The sequence below is a fragment of the Sylvia atricapilla genome, chromosome 30, assembly GCF_009819655.1.
Source record: "Sylvia atricapilla isolate bSylAtr1 chromosome 30, bSylAtr1.pri, whole genome shotgun sequence".
Lineage (NCBI taxonomy): Eukaryota > Metazoa > Chordata > Aves > Passeriformes > Sylviidae > Sylvia > Sylvia atricapilla.
Window position 1 is genome coordinate 1,928,627 of NC_089169.1, and position 18,611 is coordinate 1,947,237.

Consider the following 18,611-nt stretch of genomic DNA (forward strand, 5'->3'; position numbering starts at 1 on the left):
CCATCCTAAAAGGATCCACCAAAGAGCCCAAATCCACCTTTGGATGGGCTCCCGTGGCCTGGAGCTCATCCACCACACACCAAACACCTCCTGACCCTTCCCTGAGGCCCACACCGGGGGTCCCGGGGGTCCCAAGGGTTGGGCCGCTTCACGGCTTGCTGGGAACCCACGCCCTGGTGCCTCGTAAAAAACAAAAAACCTGGATGCGGTTGTGACATCTGCCAGGGGAGCAGCGATGAAAGGCCGCTGATTCAGGCGTGAGCTGTTCGGCCCGCGGGCTCCGGGAGGGATTCCCACCCTGCCGGGATGTTGCATCAACGCCGCACCTCCAGCGCGGCACCGAGGCCCAGAACAGGTTTGCTTTCATCCTGACGAGGTGGGGAAGAGGCCGGCACCGGAGATGACGAGGTTCTTTCCGGGATGGGACAGAGCTCCGGGGCCGCTGGGAGCAGGTGGCTGCCAGAAATCCCCTCCCTCACCGCGAGATGTGCCCGTCCCGATAAAGGAGGCCGTTGGATCTGATCTGGTGCATCGCTCCGGGAGACACCGAACCTGCGATTTGCCGAGATAATTAATTACGGACGGGGCTTTACCTCGGCCACCCCAATGCCGGACAGGGCCTAGCCTGGAGCTTTCAGGGCCCCAAACCTGTGTCAGCCCCCTTCCGCCCGCCAGAACGAAGCGGTTCTGGCTAAATAAAGGATTTTGGGTTGACCCCGGCAGCAGGGTGGATGGAGGGAGCCGGGTGGGGATGGGTGGAAACGCAAACCCCGGCATCGGGAGGGGGTTTCTGGGCCCCCTATCCACCTCTGCTGGGAGCCCTGGGCCTTTCGGGCTGTCCCCAAACCAGTTTTTTCCCGTTGTCCCCAGAGCCCGGGAAGGAGCCGGGCCCTCGGCGGGTCTCCGCTCGCTTCCGAACCCGTCGCGGTTCTGTCCAGCAATCCCAGGGAACCATTTCCCAGGTAAGGCCGGCCCGGGATGGAACGCCCTGGAACGTTCAGGGAGGGGTGGGAGGGCTCCTTAAAAACCCGGACCGGGCGGCGGGATACGGGTGCAAGGTGAGGAGACCGAGCGGCGACCTCGGCTCGCAGCGCCCGGCAACACGGCCCCAGCGGACCCCCGGCAGGATGCAGGTGGGCTCCGGGACAATTCCCGTGTCCCCCGGGATGGGGAACGCGGCCTCGGGCCGGGATACCGGGCCGGTGCGTGAGAGCCCCGGGATGTGCCGCTGCACGTTGGGAGCTGGAAATCCTGGAATCCCTTCGGCAGCTCCGGGAGCGGGGCCGCGCTGGAGGGACACGCCGCGGTCCCCGGGGGGCCGAGCGGGATGTCGGGGCCGGGGTCAGAGCTGCACAGCTCGGCCCGGGGCTGCCGTGCGCTCCGGCTGCTGGAAAAACGGGATTTGCCAGCGCGGGGCGGCGGCAGGGAGCGCTGGGGAGGCGTCTGTCCTCTGTCCCGCTCTGGGGACATCGGTGACCGGGCCAGGAGGGGGACGGGTGGTGGCACCGTGGTGGGGGGAGCGGAGCTGCGGGGGGAGCCCCAGGCCCCACCACCACGGGTCAGCGTCTCACCCCGGTGCCAGCGTACCCATTGTCCCGGTTTCCCCATGTCCCGTGCAGTGTCCCCGGTGTCCCAGAGTGGCACCAGTGTCCCCAAGTCCCAGGGTGGCAGCAGTGTCCCCGTGCCCCGGTGTGGCACCAACGCCCCCACGTCCCAGGGTGGCAGCAGTGTCCCCGTGTCCCAGCAGTGTCCCCGTGTGCCAGCAGTGTCCCCGTGTGCCACCCGGCAGTGTCCCCGTGCCCCGGGCTGGCCCCGGGGCTGTGCCGTGACTCAGCGGCGGGGCAGCAGCCGCGGTGCCTCGAGGCCGGGCAGGGTGGCAGGGTCTGGTGACAGCCCCGTGGGGACCCGGGCCAGGCCATGGGGGCTCCGAGGGTGGTTTTGTCCCGGTGCTGCCGAATTCCTTCTGTCCCTGGGCCGGAATCGCTCCAGAGATTTGGGGACGGCCCCAAAGCCACCGCGGTGCCACAACCCCCGGAGCTGGGGACAGTCCCCAGGCCTGGGGTGACCGAGTGACCCCGGGCCATGGCACCACAGGGACAGGGATGGCTGGGGAGGACACGGGGCCACGCTGAGGCACGTGGCGACAAGGAGAGGGTGGCTGAGCCTGCTGTCACCTCCCGACGTGCCACGTCCCCGGCCCGGGGCTGGCCCGGGGATGGGGACAGGAGCCAAGTTCCGGCACGGGGCAGGTCCCAGACGGAGCAGCCGGGTTGGGGACACCCTCAGGTGATGTCCCCAGCGCGGGGACAGCGCCGGGCCGCGCCCCGAGGTGCCCGCGGTGCCTGTTGTCACCTGTTGGGCCGGGCCGAAAGCCGCCTGGGAGCGAAGGGAACGGTGACCCCCGGTGGCCCCGGGCCCGCGGGGGGCAGGAAGGAGCCAGCTCCGGCCAAGGTGACGCAGTTCCCGTGCCATTGTCCCCGGGATGTGACGGGGACCATCCTGCCTGGCCCGAGGAGTTTCCCGGCCGGGGGACAGCCGCGGGGACACGGAGCTGGCGGTCGGGGACCCCGGGCTGCGGGGACGGGCTCGGCACGCCGGGACCTGTTCCCCAGGAGCCGTGAAGCAAGAGGAGGGCCGGGCTGGTAATTCCTGCGCCGCCGCTCGGTTCCCGGCCCCATTCCTCCCTAATGAGCCCTGGGAAGGCGCGGCCCCGGGGCCCTAATTAACAACCCCGCTTAATTACGGGGGCGGTGGCGCCGGGCGGGGCCGGGTACAGGTGATGGTGGCACCGAGGAGCTCCTGCTGGTTCCCCTCCTGCAGGTGGCAGCGAAGGAGGTTTTTTTTTGGGGGGGGATGATTCTGTAGGACAGGAGAGATGAGAAGCCCCCAAAGGCCGCGGGGTGTTTGCCCGGGGATGGTTTTTCCTGGTGGAGACCCCCTCACCGTCCCCCGCCTCCGGGGAGGGTCTCACCTGCCTCGCGTCCCCTCCAGGCCACCATGGGCGAGTGCACGGACCTGGAATGGGCCGTGCAGGTGCTGGTGAACAACTTCGACAAATACTCGAGCCGCTGCTGCTGCTGCAAGAACCCGCGGCGCATCAGCAAGAAGGATTTCCGCAAGATGCTGAGCCGGGAGCTCAACCACATGCTGACGGTGAGCAGTGAACCCCCCCCGACCCTCGGGTGCCCCGGGGGACCCCTCCCCGAGCCCGGCCCGAGCCGCTCCGCTCTCGCCCCTCGCAGGACACCGGGAACCGCCGAGCCGCCGACAAACTCATCTGCGACCTGGACGAGAACAAGGACGGGCGCATCAGCTTCCAGGAGTACTGGACCTTGATAGGCGGCATCGCCAGCCCCATCGCGCAGATCATCCGCCAGCAGGAGCAGAGCGTCAAACACACCAAATAGCGCCGAGCCTCCCGGGACAGCCCCTCCCGGCTCCTCTGGGTGCCCACCCCCGAGCCCCGGGGGGCTTTGGGACGGGCCCGTGGGTGGGATTTGGGGGGCGAGGCGTCGGGGGGGCTGCTCCTCGCCCTCCTCCTCCTCCTCCTCCTCTCCCAAGAGCAGCAGTAATTCAGCTCCCCGGAATTCTGTCTGTCTGTCTGTCCGCAGCTCTCCGCTGGCAGAAATCCCAGCACGAGCAGCGCCCCCCCTTTCCCCCCTTGGGGGTCCCCCCGGAATGGGCAGGGGGGTCCCCTCGGGCCAAAGGTGACACGGCCACTCCCGGCCGGGTGACAACCCATCGCCGCCGTTATTTATTGCAGCAATAAAAACTCGGAGGAGCCGCTCAGGTGTTTTGCCTTTTCCCGGAGCGCCGATTTTGGGGGGGGGCTCTGAGAGAGGGGGGTCCGCCCTGTCCCCTCCCTGTCCCCGCCCTGTCCCCGCCCTGTCCCCGCCACGCCTTGCCCGGGCCCGGTGACAAGGCCAGCAGCCACCACGGGGTGTCAGCAGCCACCACGTCCCGCCCGGAGCACGGGCGGAGGCCACCTTTGTCCCGGGATGTCCCTCCGTGTCCCCACCCCGGGGGTCCCCATGGGCAGGGGGGGGACCGCAGCCCCCCAATCCTTGTCCTACATCGCCCACCCCACACCGGGATGGGGACAAGGGACCCCCGGGGGCCCCCGGGACCCCCGGGATGGGGACAAGGGACCCCAAGGGACCCCCGGGACCCCCGGGATGGGGACAAGGGACCCCCGGGACCCCTGGGATGGGGACAAGGGACCCCCGGGATGGGGACAAGGGACCCCCGGGACACCCGGGATGGGGACAAGGGACCCCCGGGGACCCCCGGGATGGGGACAAGGGATCCCCAGGGACCCCCGGGCTGGGCGGGGCCGGGCTCCCGGAGCACTGCGGCGCCCACGGGGCTGGCGGCACGCCCGGGCCGGCGGCTCTGCCTCTTCCTGGGGATTTTCCACCGGGAAGAGACTCGGCGAGCACGGCGGGGGACCCCCCGAGCACCCCCAAACCGAGACACCGGGGTGGCGGCACCGGGACACCCCCAAACCCTCGGTTCCGGGGAACCGGGCCCCCCAAACCCTCGGCTCCGGGGAACCGGGACCCCCAAACCCTCGGCTCCAGGAAACCGGGACCCCCAAATCCCCAGTCCCGGGGAACCGGGACCCCCAAACCCTCGGCTCCGGGGAACCGGGACCCCCCGAGCCCCCCCGGCTCTAGGGAAGCAGGACCCCAAAAAAAACCCAGCTCAGGGGAACCGGGACCCCCAAACCCTCGGCTCTAGGGGACCGAGACCCCCCCGAGCTCCGAGGAACCGTGACCCCCAAACCCCCCCGAGCTCTGGGGAACCAGGATCCCCCCAAACCCTCGGCTCCAGGAAACCGGGATCCCCAAATCCCCAGTCCAGGGGACCGGGGCCCCCAAACCCCCCGAGCTCCGGGGACCTGGTACCCCCAAACCCTCGGCTCCGGGAAACCGGGACCCCCAAAAAACCCCAGCTCTGGGGAACCAGGACCCCAAAACCCTCGGCTCCAGGAAACCGGGACCCCCAAATCCCCAGTCCCGGGGAATCGGGACCCCCGAGCCCCACCAGCTCCGGGGAACCGGGACCCCCAAACCCCCCCGAGCTCCGGGAAACCGGGATCCCCGAGCCCCCCCAGCTCCGGGGTACCGGGACCCCCGAGCCCCCCGGCTCTGACCCCCCTGGGGGACAGCACCCTGGGGTCCTGCCGCCCCCCGCAGCCCCCCCGGCAGCAGCCCCACGATCCGGGGCGGGCTGTGCCCGTGGGAGCGGGCGGCGCCGGGCTGAGTCACGGCCGAGGAATCCCCGCGGGGCGAGGCCGGGAGTGACTCACCCGGGCGGTTTGGGCCGGCCCGAGCCGAGCCGAGCCGGGCTGGGCCGGGCTCCGCTCCCCGCGGCTCCCCCGGGACCCCCGAGATCCGCGCTGGACCTTCGGGGTGTCCCCAGGAGGGACCCTCGGGGCGGGGACAGCCGACCCCCGACGGCCAGCCTCAGAGGGACAATTCCGGAGTTTTCCCACCCCGTGTCCCTTTCCCAGCCCGCGGGGGGATGAGGGGGACAGGGAGGGTCCCTCAGAGGGGACACCCCCGTGGAGGACCCCGGATAAATTGGGGGACACGCGGGGGGTGGGACACACCAACCCCCGTGTCCTGGCTGCTGTCCCAGCTGTGCCAGGCAGTGCCACCCTGTCCCCACTGTCCCCCTGTGCCAAGGGACACGGGCTCGGCCCCCGACGAGGACATGGAGCTGTGCTGGCAGGACACGGCCCTGCCGGGCTGTGCCTCAAATAAACCCCGAATGGGCCCCAAATAAACCCTAAATAAACCTCAAATTGACCCCAAATAGACCCTAAATAAACCCCAAATGGACCCCAAACAAACCCCAAATAAATCCCAAATGGATCTCAAATAAACCTCAAAGAAACCCCACATAAACCTCAAATAATCCCAAATGGACCTCAAATACCCCCCAAATAGACCCCAAATAAACCCCAAATAACCCCCAAATGAACCCCAAATAAACATTAAATAAAGCCCAAAAGACTCCAAATGAACCCCAAATAAAGCCCAAATGGACCCCAAATAAACCCCGAATAAACCCCAAATAACCCCCAAACAAACCTCAAATTGGCCCCAAATGGATCTCAAATAACCCCCAAATACCCCCCAAATAAACCCCAAATGGACCCCAAATAACTCCCAAATGAACCTCAAATAGACCTTGAATAAACCCGAATTAAACCCAAAATAAACCCCAAATACCCCCCCAAATAAACCCCAAATGGACCCCAAAAAACCAATAAATAAACCCCAAAAGACCCCAAATGAACCTCGAATAAACCCCAAATAAACCCCAAATGGACCCCAAGTAAACCTTGAATAAACCTGAATTAAACCCCAAATAAACCCCAAATAAAATAAACCCCAAATAAACCCCAAACAAATCCTAAATAAACCCCAAAACCCTATTCAAGGTTTACCCCAAGTAAACCTTGAATAAACCTTGAATAAACCCCAAATAAACCCCGAATAAATCCTAAATAAACCCAAACAAACTCCCCAGCCCCAAACATCCTCCTGCTTTGGGGTCACGGCCGCGGGAGCGCTCAGCCCCGCCTGCCTTGGGGGGGTCCCTGGGGGTCCCTGGGGGCATTGGGGACCCTCAGCAAATCCAGCACGGGGCAGTGACAATTTCGGACACCCCCGGGGGCTCCTCATTCCTCCCCTAATGGGATCACACAGCTCGTTGGGCAAAAATGAGGCGCGGGCGAAACCGCGCTGTGGGAAAGGCGGAACGCGGGGCCGCGGGGCAGAGCCACGCGTGGGGTTAAAAACCCCCTGGGAGCCCCGGCGCCCCATCGCAGAGCCCTGCGAGCCGAGCTGCGCCCCTGAGTCCTCTCTGCCCTTCCCAGCCCAGCTCAGCCCCGCCAGGCCTGGTGGCGCCTCTGTCTGTCCCCAGGCTGGCCATGGCGTGTCCCCTGGAGCAGGCGATGGCCGTGATGGTCACCACCTTCCACAAGTATTCGGGCAAGGAGGGTGACAAGTACAAGCTGAGCAAGGCCGAGCTCAAGGAGCTGCTCAACAAGGAGCTGCCGATCTTCGGGAGCGTGAGTGGCCTGTGGGGACACCCGGGAGGGGTGTGGGGACAGCCCCGGGAGTGGTTTGGGGACAGCCCCGGGTGGCCTGTGGGGACAGCCCCGGGAGTGGTTTGGGGACATCCCCAGGTGTCCTGTGGGGACAGCCCCGGGTGGCCTGTGGGGACATCCCTGGGTGTTCTGTGGGGACAGTCCCGGGAGCAGTGTGGGGACATCCCCAGGTGTCCTGTGGGGACAATCCTGGGTGTTCTGTGGGGACATCTCTGGGTGTTCTGTGGGGACAGCCCAGGAGGGGTGTGGGGACATTCCCTGGTGTCCCTTGGGGACATTCCTGGCTGTCCCTTGGGGACATTCCCTGGAGTTCCTCGGGGACATTCCCTGTTGTCCCTCGGGGACATTCACTGGTGTCCTCTGGGGACATTCCCTGGTGTCCCTCAGGGACATCTCCAAGTGTCCCTTGGGGACATCTCTGAGTGTCCCTCGGGGACATTCCCTGCTGTCCCTTGGGGACATTCCCTGGTGTCCCTCGGAGGCCTCACAGGGACAGAACCGAACCAACCCCGGGTCGTTCTCCTGGGCCAGGGAATTCCCACATGGATTCAGAGGAGGAGGAGAAGGAGGCCTCGAAGGCCTCAAATTTTCCACAGCAAATTATTCTTTTTTTTTTTTTTTTTTTTTTTTTTAAACCCACAGCAACATTTTACCCGCCGAAGGAAATCACGCTCCGATTTCCACTCTCTTTCATCATTTCTTAATTTTTTTTTTTTTTAACCCTCCACTTCCCTTTCTCGACTTGTGGTTTCAGCCAGGAGGCGATTTTTTTTTTTTTTATATAAATTTTACATTTTTTAGCCAAACATTTCCACCCCCTGGAGGCACTTTTTGGGGCACAGCCCAGGTCACCCAGGTGCAGAGGCGAAGGCAAAAAGACAAACCCTTTGGAGGCAGCGGGGTGGGACAGGGGCAGCCCCAAACCCCAAACCCCAAACCCCAAACCCTTTTTCCTCCCCGGCAGAAACAAATGGACGAGGCCGAGTTCAAGCGGCTCATGAACGACCTGGACCACAACAAGGACAGCGAGGTGGATTTCAAGGAGTACGTTTGTTTCCTGGCCTGCATCACCATGGGCTTCAACGAGTTCTTCAAGGACGACCCCAGCAAGCAGCACCGCAGGAAGTGAGCCCGGCCCGGCCCCGAGGGCTCTCAATAAAGGATTTCCCTGATCCTGACCCGGTTCTGAGGCTCTGGTTGGGTTTTATATGATCCTGACCCTGTTCTGGGGTTCTGGTTGGATTTTCCTGATCCCGACCCGGTTCTGGGGCTCTGTTCAGGTTCTCCGTGATCCCGACTCGGTTCTGGGGCTCTGGTTGGGTTTTATCCGATCCTGACTCGGTTCTGGGGCTCTGGTTGGGTTTTATCTGATCCTGACTCGGTTCTGGGGCTCTGGTTGGGTTTTATCCGATCCTGACCCAGTTCTGGGGCTCTGGTTGGGTTTTATCTGATCCTGACCAGGTTCTGGGGCTCTGGTTGGGTTTTATATGATCCTGACTCGGTTCTGGGGCTCTGGTTGGGTTTTATCTGATCCTGACTCGGTTCTGGGGCTCTGGTTGGGTTTTATATGATCCTGACTCGGTTCTGGGGCTCTGGTTGGGTTTTATCCGATCCTGACCCGGTTCTGGGGCTCTGGTTGGGTTTTATCCGATCCTGACCCGGTTCTGGGGTTCTGGTTGGGTTTTATCTGATCCTGACCAGGTTCTGGGGCTCTGGTTGGGTTTTATATGATCCTGACCCGGTTCTGAGGCTCTGGTTGGGTTCTCCCTGATCCTGACCCGGTTCTGGGGCTCTGGTTGGGTTTTATATGATCCTGACCCGGTTCTGGGGCTCTGGTTGGGTTCTCCCTGATCCGGACTCAGTTCTGGGGCTCTGGTCAGGTTTTATCTGATCCTGACTCGGTTCTGAGTCTCTGGTTGGGATTTATCCGATCCTGACTCAGTTCTGGGGCTCTGGTTGGGTTCTCCCTGATCCCAACTCGGTTCTGGGGCTCTGGTCAGGTTCTCCCTGATCCTGACTCTGTTCTGGGGCTCTGGTTGGGTTTTATCTCATCCTGACTCGGTTCTGGGGCTCTAGTCAGGTTCTCCCCCACTCCTGGCTCTGCTCCAGGGTTCTGTTGAGGTTTTTCCCCAATCCTGCCAGAATTTTGTGGTTCTGTTCATATTTTCCCCAATCCCGGCCCTGTCCTGGGCTCTGTTCAGGTTTTATCCCCAATCCCAGCCCTGTCCCGGGTTTTATTCAGGTTTTATCCCCAATCCCAGCCCTGTCCCGGGTTCTGTTCAGGTTTTTCCCCCAATCCCGGGCTCGGTTCAGTTTATCCCAGCCCTGTCCCAGGTTCTATTCAGGTTTTATCCCCAATCCCGGCCCTGTCCCGGGTTTTATTCAGGTTTTCCCCCAATCACAGTCCTGTCCCGGGTTTTATTCAGGTTTCCCCCCAATCCCGGCCCTGTCCCGGGTTTTGTTCAGGTTTTATCCCCTGTCCCGGGTTCTATTCAGGTTTATCCCCAATCCCAGTCCTGTCCCGGGTTTTGTTCAGGTTTTATCCCCTGTCCCGGGTTCTATTCAGGTTTTATCCCCAATCCTGGCCCTGTCCCGGGTTCTATTCAGGTTTTACCCCTGTCCCGTGTTCTATTCAGGTTTTACCCCCTGTCCCGGGTTTTATTCAGGTTTTATCCCCAATCCTGGCCCTGTCCCGGGTTTTATCCAGGTTTTATTCAGGTTTTATCCCCCGTCCCGGGTTTTATTCAGGTTTTATTCAGGTTTTACCCCCTGTCCCGGGTTCCGTGCCCGCGGGCAGCCCGGCGGATGAGCTCAGGGTGACTCACACCTTCCTCTCTCTCCCCGCGGGATTTTCCACGGCCCGGCCCAGCCCCGGGAGGAGTTTTATTGGGGACCTCGGAGCACAAAGAGCCCTCGGATGTTCCCCGGGACCGTCCTGGGGGGCTCGGGGAGGGTTTGGGACCCCTCAGACCACCACAGAGGGGGTTTGCTGAGCCCACCCTGGGGCGTGGGTGACACCTCGGGGCTGGGCAAGGCACAAAAGGCAGAGCGTGTCCCCGGTGCCCAAATCCCCCGGGATGGAGCTGGGATTTGGGGATCTCGGGATCCTCACGGCCCCAGCAGCTCCGGGCAGGTCGGGGCCGGTTTGGGGAACGTCCCTCAGCTGCTCTGCGGCTTCCCAGAGGAATGATCCCGGGTGGAAAAACCCCGGGGAGGCGGGGCAGGGCTGGCAGAGCCCGACAGAGCCTGGCCCCAAACCCCCAGCTCCTCTCCAAACCCCCCAGGGCCTCCCTAAACCCTTCCAGGACTTTTCCAGACCCTTCCAGGTCCTTCCCAAACCCCCCAGGACTTTCCTGAGCCCTTCCAGGACCTTCCCAAACCCCCCAAGTCTCTCCTAAACCCTTCCCAAATCCCCCAGGTAATTCCTAAACCCTTCCAGGACCTTCCCAAATCCCCCCAGGACTTTCCTGAGCCCTTCCAGGACCTTCCCAAACTCCACAGGACCTCCCTAAACCCTTCCAGGTCCTTCCCAGGACTTTCCTGAGGCCTTCCTAAATCCTCCAGATAGTTCCTAAACCCTTCCAGCTCCTCCCCAAACCCCCCAGGACTTTCCTGAGCCCTCCCAGGACCTTCCCAACCCCCTCAAGACTTTCCTAAACCCTTCCCAAATCCTCCAGGTCGATCCTAAACCCTTCCAGGACCTCCCTAAACCCTTCCAGGTCCTTCCCAAGCCACTCAGGTCATTCCTAAACCCTTCCAGGACCTTCGAAACTCCCCAGATCGTTCCTGAACCCTTCCAGGTCCTTCCAGGAGCTCCAAACTTTCCCCTGCCCCTCCTCAGGCCCTTTGTAAAGCGCCCCCGGGATTTCCCCTCGCTGTTGGGGTTCAGCCTTGGGGGTTTCTCCTCCCGGAATATGAAGAGCCCCCCGAGCTGGGGCGGTGCCGGGGGGGTTTGGAGCTTTCCCACCCCCTCGTTTTTGTCCCTTTGGTCCCTGCAGCAGCTGAGGGCTCTGGGGGACCCTCGGGGAGGGTTTTCTTTTTTGCCCAGGGTTGGGGGGTTTGGAATCCGCAGCTCCCGGACACGTGCTCCGGGGCCACAAACCACAAAAATACCAAAAATACCGAAATAACCTCGTTACACAACGGGGCCGCGCCTCCCTCGCCGCCAGCAAACAGAAGATCGCTGCCAGGCGACTGCAAAACAGCAAAAAAAAAAAAAATAAATTAAAAAATAAAAATAAAAATCCCTCGGTACAATCCCCGGGCTTCTCACCAAACCCCTCGGCACTCCTGCCCCGGGGGGACGCGCTGCCCACCCGCACATCCCCATCCCGAGGGGTTTTTCCCCCTGGACAGCCCCGGGGACACGTTTTGGCCCCTCTGAACCCAAACCAGCCCTGCTGGCAGCTCCGCGAGCGGGGCGGCTCTGCCCTTTCCTATCTCTCCTCCTTTTTTTCCTCCTTTTCCAGCCGTGCCCGGGCGGGTTCGGGAGTGGCCCAGGCGGGGTTATAAATGCCCGGGACCGGCTCCGGCTCCCCTTCCGCCCTGCCCGTCCTCCTCCGGCCCCTCGGAGCTCTCGGTGAGTGCGTTTTCTCCCGTTCCCTTTCTCCAGATGTTCTCCAGATGTTCCCCGGGCGGGGGTTTCTCCCCGGGAGGCAGAGAGGGAGGTTCGTGCTGCAGGTGCGGAGCTGGGAAATGCTCGTTTCGGAGGGGAAATCCTCATTTTGGGGGTGAAATCCTCATTTCAGGGGTGAATTCCTCATTTCAGAGGGGCAATCATAATTTCAGAGGGGAAATCCGCATTTCACCTGCGAGGGAAATCCTCATTTCGGAGGTGAAATCCTCATTTCGGGGGTGAAGTCCTCGTTTCAGAGGTGAAATTTGAATTTCAAAGGTGAAATCCTAATTTCAGGGGTGAAATCCTCATTTCAAAGGTGAAATCCTCATTTCAGAGGGGAAATCCTAATTTCAGAGGTGAAATCCTCATTTCAGAGGTGAAACCCTAATTTCAGAGGTGAATTCCCCATTTCAGAGGTGAATTCCCCATTTCAGAGGTGAAATCCCCATTTCAGAGGGGAAACCCTCATTTCAGAGGTGAAATTTGAATTTCAGAGGTGAAACCCTAATTTCAGAGGTGAAACCCCCAATCCCCCAGGGCTGGAGCAGCCCCCAGCCCCTTTCCCAGCCCCGGGGGGAATCTCCCCGACATTCCCAGTTTCTCCTTTGGGGCGGGAGGACGGAACGGGGCAGGGAAAGGCACATCCCGAGCTGTCGCCGCTGTCCAACCGCCGTGTCCCCTGCCGGTGTCCCCAAGGCTGGCCGCTGTCCCCATGGCGTGTCCCCTGGAGCAGGCGCTGGCCGTGGTGGTCTCCACCTTCCACAAATACTCGGGCAACGAGGGCGACAAGTACAAACTCAACAAGGCCGAGCTCAAGGAGCTGCTGATGAAGGAGCTGCCGAGTTTCAGCGTGAGTTCTTCATCCCGCCGGGAATTCGGGGACGTGCAGAACGCCGAGGTTAACTTTGAAAAACCTCGGGTTTAACCTTAAAAACACCCCCAAAAATCCGAGTTTAACTTTTAAAATCCCGGGTTTAATCTTAAAAAAACCAAAACCCCCGAGTTTAACTTAAAAAAAAAAAAAAAAAAATCCGAGTTTAACTTTTAAAATCCTAGGTTTAACATTAAAAAAACCCCCAAAAATCCAGGTTTCACTTTAAAAAAACCCGATTTTTAACTTTTAATCCCTCCCCTTTTCCCCTCTCCGCCCTTCCCCGGGCAGAAACAAACCAGCGAGGCGAGTCTGCAGAAACTCATGAGTAATCTGGACTGCAACAGCGACAGCGAGGTGGATTTCCAGGAGTACGTGACCTTCCTGGCCTGCATGGCCATGATGTGCAACGACTTCTTCCAGGACCTGCCCGACAAAACTCCGCGCAGGAAGTGAGGAGGGGCCGCGGGACCCCCCCGGTGTCCCCCCGGTGTCCCCCGATGTCATTTCAATAAATCTCCATTCGACCAAAAAAAATGTCATTTCAATAAATCTCCGTTTAACCAAACGCGGCTTTGCCCCGGGGCTCTTTGGGGGAAATTCCTGTTCCTCCTCCTCTGGAGAGATCCCGGGCTGGGTCTGGTTCTGGTTCTGGTTCTGGCTCGGTCCCGGGCTGGTTCTGGTCCCGGTTTTGGCTCGGTCCCGGGCTGATTCTGGTCCTGGTTCTGGTTCTTGTCCCGGTTCTGGCTCGGTCCCGGGCTGGTTCTGGTTCCGGTTCTGGTCCCGGGCTGGCTCGGTCCCGGTTCTGATACCGTTTCTGGTCCCGGTTCTGGCCCAGTCCCGGGCTGGTCCCGGTTCTGGTCCCGGTTCTGGCCCGGTCCCGGGATGTTTCTGGTCCTGGTCCCGGACTGGCTCGATCCCGGGCTGGTTCTGGTCCCGGTTCTGGTCCCGGTTCTGGTCCCGGTTCTGGCTCGGTCCCGGTCTGGTTCTGGTCCTGGTTCTGGTCCCAGTTCTGGCTCTGTCCCGGGCTGGTTCTGGTCCCGGTTCTGGTCCCGGTTCTGGCTCTGTCCTGGGCTGGTTCTGGTCCTGGTCCCGGTTCTGGTCCCGGTTCTGGTCTCGGTTCTGGCCCGGTCCCGGGCTGGGTTCTGCGTTCCCCGAGGCCCCGGAGCCGGTCCCGGGCTGAGTCAGCGCGGCGCTCCCGGAGCAGCTCCCGCCCCTCGGGGATTAACGGGAACAGCCCCGGGCTGCGACCGGTGACGGTGGGGCTCTGTCCCTGTCCCTCCCTGTCCCTGTCCCTGTCCCATCCCTGTCCCTGCCCCTGTCCCTCCCTGTCCCCTGTCCCTGTCCCTGTCCCTGTCCCTGTCCCTCCCTGTCCCTGTCCCTGTCCCTGTCCCCTGTCCCATCCCTGCCCCTGTCACTGTCCCTGTCCCTGTCCCTGTCCCAGCCCCTGTCCTTGTCCCTGTCCCTGTCCCTGTCCCTGTCCCTGTCCCTGTCCCTGTCCCTGTCCCTGTCCCTGTCCCTGTCCCCGCCGCTCCCTCCGTTCCTCCCCCGGGCCCTTTTCCCTCGCCACCAGCAGCTTTGGAGGGCTCCAGGTGCGCGACACGCCCCTTCAAGATGTGCGACACGCCCCTTCCAGATGTGCGACACGCTCCTTCCAGGTGTGGCTGTGCCCCCCTCAGCTCGGGGACGCTCCCGGAGGCTCCGGAGGTGACACAAAGGGACAGGAGGGGAGGGGACGGCCTCGGGCTGGGCCAGGGGAGGCTCAGGGCGGAGATTTGGGAATTTTCCTCCTGGAGAGGCAGAACCCGGGGAGGTTTGGAGTGGCCGCCCCTGGAGGTGACCGAGGAGCACCTGGACCCTGTCCCCAGGGATGTGACATCCTCAGGTTGTGAAACCCCTGGGATGTGACACCCCTGGGATGTGACACCCCTGGGATGTGACACCCCTGAGATGTGACACTCCTGGGATGTGACACTCTTGGGATGTGACACCCCCGGGATGTGACACCCTTGAGATGTAACACCCTTGAGATGTAACACCCCTGGGATGTGACACCCCTGGGATGTGACACCCCCGGGATGTGACACCCCCAGAATGTGACACCCCAGGTGTGACACCCCTGGGAAGTGGCACCCCTGGGATGTGACACTCTTGGGATGTGACACCCCTGAGATGTGGCACTCCTGAGATGTGACACCCCTGAGATGTGACACCCCTGAGATGTGACACCCCTGAGATGTGACACTCTTGGGATGTGACACCCCTGGGATGTGGCACTCCTGGGATGTGACACCCCTGAGATGTGACACCCCCGGGATGTGACACCCCCAGGTTGTGACACCCCCGGGATGTGACATCCCCAGGTTGTGACACCCCTGGGATGTGACACCCCCAGGTTGTGACACCCCCAGTTCCAGGGCTGGCCCTCGGCACACCCAGGGGAAGGACCCCCCGAGTTGTTCCCGCTCTGGCACCTCCCGGGGCTGGTCCCAAGGGTGGCCCCTGCCCAGGAGCCCCCAGACTCATGGGGGGCTGCCCCCCACCCTGGGACCCTCCAGGACCCCCCTCAGCCTGCGCAGCTCAGTGGGGACCCCCCAAAACCTTGTCCTGAGAACAATCCCCCCCTGTGGCACCTTCCCGTGCCTTTCCCCCTTTAACCGCGGCCTGGGTGGGCGTCACCCCTCCCTGGAGACCCCCGGACACGGAGCACGGGCTGAGTTTGGTGCTGAAAGGGAAGAGATTTTATTTCAGTGCCACGGAGGGGAGGTGACAAAGGTGACAGGGAAGGGCCGAGGCTTCTGTGGGGGACTCGGGGTCGTCCCGTGGCTCGGCCGCCGTGGGAGCTGCTCCCATCTCAGTGACGGTGCCCGCGGCTGTGGCCGTGGCCGTGGCCGTGGTCATGCCCGTGGTCGTGGCCGTGGTCATCGCCCTGGTGGCTCCTGTTGTGGGCGTCGATGGCCACGAGGCTCAGCGTGGTCAGGAACTCGGTGAACTTGAGGCGCCCGTCGCGGTTGGCGTCGGCCTTGGCGAAGAGCTGCTCGATGTAGCTGTCGGTGCTGGTGTTGGGCTGCATTTGGGGGCACAAACGGGGGGCACGGTCAGCCCAGCAAGGGCTGAGCCCCCCCAAAAAAATATCCCCCCACCCTCGCTTTGGGAAGCTCTTGGATTCCCAAGGATCCTGCGTTGGGCTGCTCCATCCTGGGAAGTGTCCGAGGATGAGCTCTGAGTGACCCGAGGTGGTGGGAGGTGTCCCTGCCCAAGGTGCCCGGGATGGGAGGAGGTTCCAGGGCTGTTCCCACCCACTCCATGGATCCCACCCCATGGATCCCATCCCATGGATCCCACCCCATGGATCCCACCCCATGGATCCTACCCCATGGATCCCACCCCATAGATCCCATCCCATCCCAGGGATCCCCCCGTGCCCCCGTGTCCCCACCAGTGTGGTGTCCCTCAGGAAGGGCTGCGCCGTCTCCTTGAGCCCATGGATCCCACCCCATGGATCCCATCCCAGGGACCCCCCGTGTCCCCACTGGTGTGGTGTCCCTCAGGAAGGGCTGCGCCATCTCCTCGAGCCCATGGATCCCACCCCATGGATCCCACCCCATGGATCCTACTCCATGGATCCCACCCCATAGATCCCATCCCATCCCAGGGATCCCCCCATGTCCCCGTGTCCCCACCGGTGTGGTGTCCCTCAGGAAGGGCTGCGCCGTCTCCTTGAGCCCATGGATCCATGGATCCCATCCCATGGATCCCATCCCATGGATCCCATCCCAGGGATCCTACCCCATGGATCCCACCCCATGGATCCCATCCCATCCCAGGGACCCCCCCGTGTCCCCATGTCCCCGTGTCCCCACTGGTGTGGTGTCCCTCAGGAAGGGCTGCGCCATCTCCTTGAGCCCATGGATCCCATGGATCCCACCCCATGGATCCCACCCCATGGATCCCATCCCAGGGACCCCCCCGTGTCCCCGTGTCCCCACCGGTGTGGTGTCCTTCAGGAAGGGCTGCGCCGTCTCCTTGAGCCCATGGATCCCACCCCATGGATCCCATCCCAGGGACCCCCCGTGTCCCCACTGGTGTGGTGTCCCTCAGGAAGGGCTGCGCCATCTCCTCGAGCCCATGGATCCCACCCCATGGATCCCATGGATCCCATCCCATCCCAGGGACCCCCCCGTGTCCCCGTGTCCCCGTGTCCCCACCGGTGTGGTGTCCCTCAGGAAGGGCTGCGCTGTCTCCTTGAGCAGCCGTGAGAACTCCTCCCTGCTCAGGTAGTCGTCGATGGGGCGCCGCGCCGCGTACCGATGGTAAACGTTGACCGCGCATTCCAGCGCCAGCTCCAGGTCGGTCTTCATCCTGAGGGGACAGGGACATGTGGGACGGGGTCCCAGGGGGTGGGGACAGGGATAGGGATGAGGCAGGGACAGGGGACAGGGATGGGGACAGAGACAGGGACAGGGACAGGGATGGGATGGGATGGGGACAGGGATAGGGACAGGGATGGGACAGGGACAGGGACAGGGACGAGGACAGGGATGGGATGGGATGAGGACAGGGATAGGGACAGGGATGGGACAGGGACAGAATTCCAGGGACAGAATTCCAGGGACAGGGACAGGGATGGGACAGGGACAGGACAGGGACAGGGACAGAATTCCAGGGACAGAATTCCAGGGACAGGGACAGGGATGGGACAGGGACAGGGACAGAATTCCAGGGGTGGAACAGAGACAGAATTCCAAGGACAGGGACAGGGATGGGACAAGGACAAAGACAGGGACAGAGAGAGAATCCCCAGGACAGGGACAGGGACAGTTGGGACGGCATCCCAGGGACAGGGACCGGCCGCCAGCGCCGCCGGGAAGCAGCTGCTCACCTCGGAGAAGTTCTGGGCTCTGCAGAGGACACACGGCAGGAGGCAGGAGGACGAGGACTGAGCGATGCTGAGCTGGGCAGGAGTAGTTTTTAAACCCTCCCGGAGCTGTGACAGCCGCGGGGTCCCCTGGGGACAATCACCCCGGGGATTGTGCAAGGCCAAGCACACCCAGGTGTGGATTTCGGGCTCCTCACCCTCCTCCAGGAACTGTTATCGACGGAGGGGAAGCCCCAAAACTCGTCAGGGCAGAACAAGGAAACGCCAGGGATGACACCTGTGAGGGGGAACACCAAAAGTGACATCTCGGGTGGTCAGGGGTGGCACCTGGAACGTTCCCCAAACGTTTGATGGAGCTGATGGAAAAGGAGATTTTTCTGGGTGGGATCATCAGTGGGACGATGTTGGTTTGTCACTGATGGTTTTGGTGGGTTTGGTGTCCCGGGGTTGGCCAGCACATCCCACCCCTAAACCCAGGGATGGAGCCCTGGCTCCGTGCCTGAGCTGTTTTTGCCTTTCTGATACTCTTTGCCCAAGGAATTTTCTGTAAACAGGAGAAATGGTTTTTGCAAACTGTAACTTCGTTTTCCATTCCTTTTCCTGGGAGGGATTTCTTCTCCGTGTCCCCCCTGGTTTGACCAATGGGATTGAAGAGTTTTTTTTTTTTTTTCCTTTTTGTCACAAATCAGATTGGTCTGTGCGAAATCGTATAAAAGGGAGACACATCCCAAAATATAAAAAAAAGTCATTTTCAGCCTTGTGAAGCTCGGCGCCTGTGTCGCTGTGGTGTAAAACATTTGTCACCGATGTTTTTTTGGGGAATTTGGTGCCAGGGTTGGCCGGCACACCCCACCCCACCCCTGAGGACAACCCTGGAGACAAATCCCGGCACCTGGGAGGTGACACTTCCCGGCAGCTGGTGACACTCCAATTTGGGATAAGTGACACTCCAATTTGGGTAAGTGACACTCCAATTTGGGTAAGTGACACTCCAATTTAGGATAAGTGACACTCCATTTGGGGTGGGTGACACTCCAATTTGGGATAGGTGACACTCCATTTGGGATAAGTGACACTCCAATTTGGGTGGGTGACACTCCAATTTGGGATAAGTGACACT

At 61.9% G+C, this 18,611-nt stretch overlaps 3 protein-coding genes across 4 annotated transcripts; 2 read left to right on the top strand and 1 right to left on the bottom strand.

The window, feature by feature from the left end:
- Window positions 1-1,086: 1,086 nt before the first annotated feature.
- On the top strand, window positions 1,087-3,515 carry LOC136372886 (protein S100-A16-like). 2 transcript variants are annotated; one of them, XM_066337741.1, is made up of 3 exons: window positions 1,087-1,133; window positions 2,992-3,153; window positions 3,243-3,515. In XM_066337741.1, the coding sequence occupies exons 1-3, from the start codon at window positions 1,128-1,130 to the stop codon at window positions 3,405-3,407; spliced, it is 333 nt and encodes a 110-aa protein (XP_066193838.1). In that variant the 5' UTR covers window positions 1,087-1,127; the 3' UTR covers window positions 3,408-3,515. The 2 variants fall into 2 exon arrangements, with proteins under 2 accessions (XP_066193838.1, XP_066193839.1); XM_066337742.1 differs by lacking the exon at window positions 1,087-1,133 and adding an exon at window positions 2,512-2,642.
- A 3,428-nt stretch (window positions 3,516-6,943) lies between these two features.
- LOC136372995 (uncharacterized) lies at window positions 6,944-13,180 on the top strand. Its single transcript, XM_066337909.1, has 5 exons — window positions 6,944-7,084; window positions 8,088-8,249; window positions 11,431-11,702; window positions 12,438-12,591; window positions 12,904-13,180. The coding sequence occupies exons 1-5, from the start codon at window positions 6,944-6,946 to the stop codon at window positions 13,066-13,068; spliced, it is 894 nt and encodes a 297-aa protein (XP_066194006.1). The 3' UTR covers window positions 13,069-13,180.
- Window positions 13,181-15,248: 2,068 nt separating this feature from the next.
- Window positions 15,249-17,917, bottom strand: LOC136372885 (protein S100-A9-like). Its single transcript, XM_066337740.1, has 3 exons — window positions 17,495-17,917; window positions 16,821-16,974; window positions 15,249-15,679 (listed from the first exon to the last, which is right to left on the bottom strand). The coding sequence occupies exons 2-3, from the start codon at window positions 16,971-16,973 to the stop codon at window positions 15,467-15,469; spliced, it is 366 nt and encodes a 121-aa protein (XP_066193837.1). The 5' UTR covers window position 16,974; window positions 17,495-17,917; the 3' UTR covers window positions 15,249-15,466.
- Window positions 17,918-18,611: the final 694 nt, after the last annotated feature.

Bases quoted from the DNA above. Each gene is read 5' to 3' on its own strand.
- LOC136372995 (XM_066337909.1), top strand. From the start codon at position 6,944: ATGGCGTGTCCCCTGGAGCAGGCGATGGCCGTGATGGTCACCACCTTC. The intron at 8,250-11,430 runs TGAGCCCGGCCC...CCGGGGGGACGC, and splicing joins GCAAGCAGCACCGCAGGAAG to GCTGCCCACCCGCACATCCC. The intron at 12,592-12,903 runs GTGAGTTCTTCA...TTCCCCGGGCAG, and splicing joins AGGAGCTGCCGAGTTTCAGC to AAACAAACCAGCGAGGCGAG.
- LOC136372886 (XM_066337741.1), top strand. The intron at 3,154-3,242 runs GTGAGCAGTGAA...CGCCCCTCGCAG, and splicing joins AGCTCAACCACATGCTGACG to GACACCGGGAACCGCCGAGC.
- LOC136372885 (XM_066337740.1), bottom strand. From the start codon at position 16,973: ATGAAGACCGACCTGGAGCTGGCGCTGGAATGCGCGGTCAACGTTTAC. The intron at 15,680-16,820 runs GTGGGGACACGG...CCCCAAATGCAG, and splicing joins TCCTGAGGGACACCACACCG to CCCAACACCAGCACCGACAG.